Source organism: Primulina eburnea, chromosome 18, assembly GCF_022965805.1.
Source record: "Primulina eburnea isolate SZY01 chromosome 18, ASM2296580v1, whole genome shotgun sequence".
NCBI lineage: Eukaryota > Viridiplantae > Streptophyta > Magnoliopsida > Lamiales > Gesneriaceae > Primulina > Primulina eburnea.
In genome coordinates, this window is record NC_133118.1 from 24351110 (window position 1) to 24354102 (window position 2993).

The 2993-nt window shown below is 36.7% G+C and overlaps 1 protein-coding gene across 1 annotated transcript; it reads left to right on the top strand.

The window, feature by feature from the left end:
* The first annotated feature begins 307 nt into the window (after window positions 1–307).
* LOC140819185 (uncharacterized) lies at window positions 308–1084 on the top strand. Its single transcript, XM_073179193.1, has one exon. It carries the CDS (start codon window positions 308–310, stop codon window positions 1082–1084), a length of 777 nt encoding a protein of 258 aa, XP_073035294.1.
* Window positions 1085–2993: the final 1909 nt, after the last annotated feature.

Sequence of the window (2993 nt, forward strand, 5' to 3'; positions counted from 1 at the left end):
GGGACCACCGGTTGTTGTTGAAGAATCGCATTTTCTTGAAGAAGTCCAATACATCAACAACAAGAACTTTGGAGGCTATGGAGGATATCGAGGTAACCCTCTCCCTAATACATGTCACCCTGGATTGAGAAATCATGAAAATTTTTCTTATGAAAACAATAAGAATGTGTTGAATCCTCCACCGGGGTTCAATACATCAAATGGGGAAGGGAAGCCATCATTTGAAGATTTAGTTGGAATATTTATCGTTGAATCTTGTAAAAGGATGTCTAGAACTGAGTCTAGACTGGACAAACTTGAGACACACATGGCGATTATTGGTGTGACCTTGAAAATCCTTGAATCGCAAGTGGGGCAGATAACGAAGCAACTAACGTCTCAACCGTCAGGCGCAGTTCAAAAGACTGCAGACCCAAATCTAAGAAAAGTGAATGCCATTTTTATACATCATGAAGAGATTGGTGTGGTAGCCAGAGAAGAGAAGGATGTTGAACTCATGCCTGGTCGGGATGAAAATCCAACTCCAACCAAAAGGGCTCGAGGTAAGAAATCTGAGAGGTACGATCTAAATCAATGCATTGATATCTCCTTACTTCCCTGCCCCCAGAGATTTTTACAATTACAAGCTGAATTTCAAAAGAAAAAAGGTCTTGAAGATCTCAAGAACCTAAACACTAATAATGAGTTTGCATATCACGTGGAAAGTGAATTTACCGAAGGAACACAAAGGAATTTTCCTCAGAAGTTGCTAGATCCCGGTGAATTTATTGTACCATGTGAAATAGGGGGTCATTTAGTGGAAAGAGCTATATGTGACTCAGGAGCGAGCGTAAACATAATGCCAAGTTCTCTCTACGAGAAACTTGGATTGAGCAAGATGAAGCCCACAGGACTAAGTTTACAAATGGCAGATAAATCGATCAGGACACCATTGGGCATCGTAGAAGATATTGAACTTAAGATTGATAAATTGAAGCTCCCAGCAGATTTTGTGATACTTGATATGGGGGACAGTCAAAATGTTCGTACCATTTTAGGACGACCATTCTTGGCTACTGCTGGAGCCGTCATTGATTTGAGATAAGAAAAATTGACCATGAAGGTTGATGGTCAAAGAGTAGAACTCGAGGCATCCAGGATATCACATGACCCACCTTGAGCAGTCTAGGGACAGTCGGGCTGACGACGATAAACCAAGCGCTTGTTGGGAGGCAACCCAACCAGTATCTCTTTATTGCTTTCATTTTATTTTATTTTATTTTATTTTCAGTAGGATTATTGTTTTTACGTTTTCTTTGTTTTTGATTATGCATGTGACGATTAGACATTGATATGTGTTCTCTTTTGCAGGTAAAAAGTTTAGCTGGGCAATGAAAGGAGCTTAATTGGACAAAAATCCGAAAAATTCAGAGCCGCAGCTCCACGAAAACATAGCCGCGGCCCTAAGGAATGGGAAGAGGAAGCTCTTAGGTGCCAGGAATCAAGCGCCGCGGCGCCATACGTTCGAATATATTAGCGCCTAGGTGTTGCGTGTTTTCTTGATTGCTCGCAAGTGCACGACGTCAAGTTATAGTAAAATGTAATTTTGAGTACAATTGTCGATCCCACGAGAAATGTAATTCTAAATTTATATTAATGCTTGTAATTAAAATAGTCTCGATTTTATTTAGAATAATCAATTAACAGATTTGTTCGTATCAATAACTGAATTGAAAATAAATTTAATTATAGTACCAAACAGAGTTGAACAATGGAATAAAAGATCTAGAGGTCCGACTTCACGCAACTATCCACCATGTACTATTTTGTGTAGTTATATTATAATTGTCCTTCTTATTCATTAACCAAGAATTCTATAATTATCTACTCCTCTCCTGAGTGCTAAATAGATACTAATTATCTAACAAAATATTGTAACATCCCTGTCAACAATCTAAAATTAAATAACACAATAAGCACTAAATTCTTTTTATAGCTTCAATAGCAAGATATGTCCTCCCGAACTATATAAATACTACCGATGTATTTTTCCCTTTCTTGATTATAAATTTCCTTTTCCAAGTGATAATTTATAACATACAAATCATTCAAGATATGGCCAATAAAATGAAAGCATTAAGATTGGAAAAACACAAATGAACAATAAAGACAACTTATATAGCATAAATCATGAATCTCAACACATGGTTTCTAGTTTTGTTCCATCATCCCTCTAAATTAAAATTTAGTTCATAATAATAAAAATAACACAACAATACATGAATCTTAAACAAGACATATCAACTAAAAGTAAAAATAAAGAAGGAAAGAACTTAGAACAAGAGTTTTGGAGTGTATGAAGTTTTTGTCCAAAGATGTGCAAGAACTTGTTGAAGATGATGATCTTGATCTTCAATCTTTTTCTTTGTAGCTCCACCCTTTTTCTTGATCCTCTCCATACCCTAGATGATAAAAAAGAGATCCTTTTATAGTCTAGACATGATTCCCCACGTAGCACACCATTTTCCTCTACTTTTATTCAAAGTCTACAAAGTTTCATAATTTCCGGAATAATGTTGGTGCATGACCGCGGGTGCGGTGGTGGTAGGACCGCGGGTGCGGTGTCCGTTCGTCAAAATTCATCCTGTTCATCTGGTGAGACCGCGGGCGCGGTCATGCTTCGTCAAGCTTTGTCCTTTGCACCTTCTAATTCATCACTATACTACTCCAAACTCTCATTTCTAAGATTCCAAACTACAATTAACAAAAACAACAACAAATCAAATAAAACCTGCTCAAGATTCACAAAATTCCAAGTTAAAAACAAGTAATAAAAGTACAATAAATTGCACTTATCAAAACTCCCCCAAACTTAAGATTTTGCTAGTCCCGAGCATAACAAAACAACAAGAACAAACAAACAAACAAGTCATGAAATATTTTAAAGAACTTGGCCTCAATATAAATTCAAAATCCTTCATGCATTTACAATTCAAATCAATTCAACCACTTGT

Coding starts and splice junctions, on each gene's coding strand:
- LOC140819185 (XM_073179193.1), top strand. CDS start 308: ATGGCGATTATTGGTGTGACCTTGAAAATCCTTGAATCGCAAGTGGGG.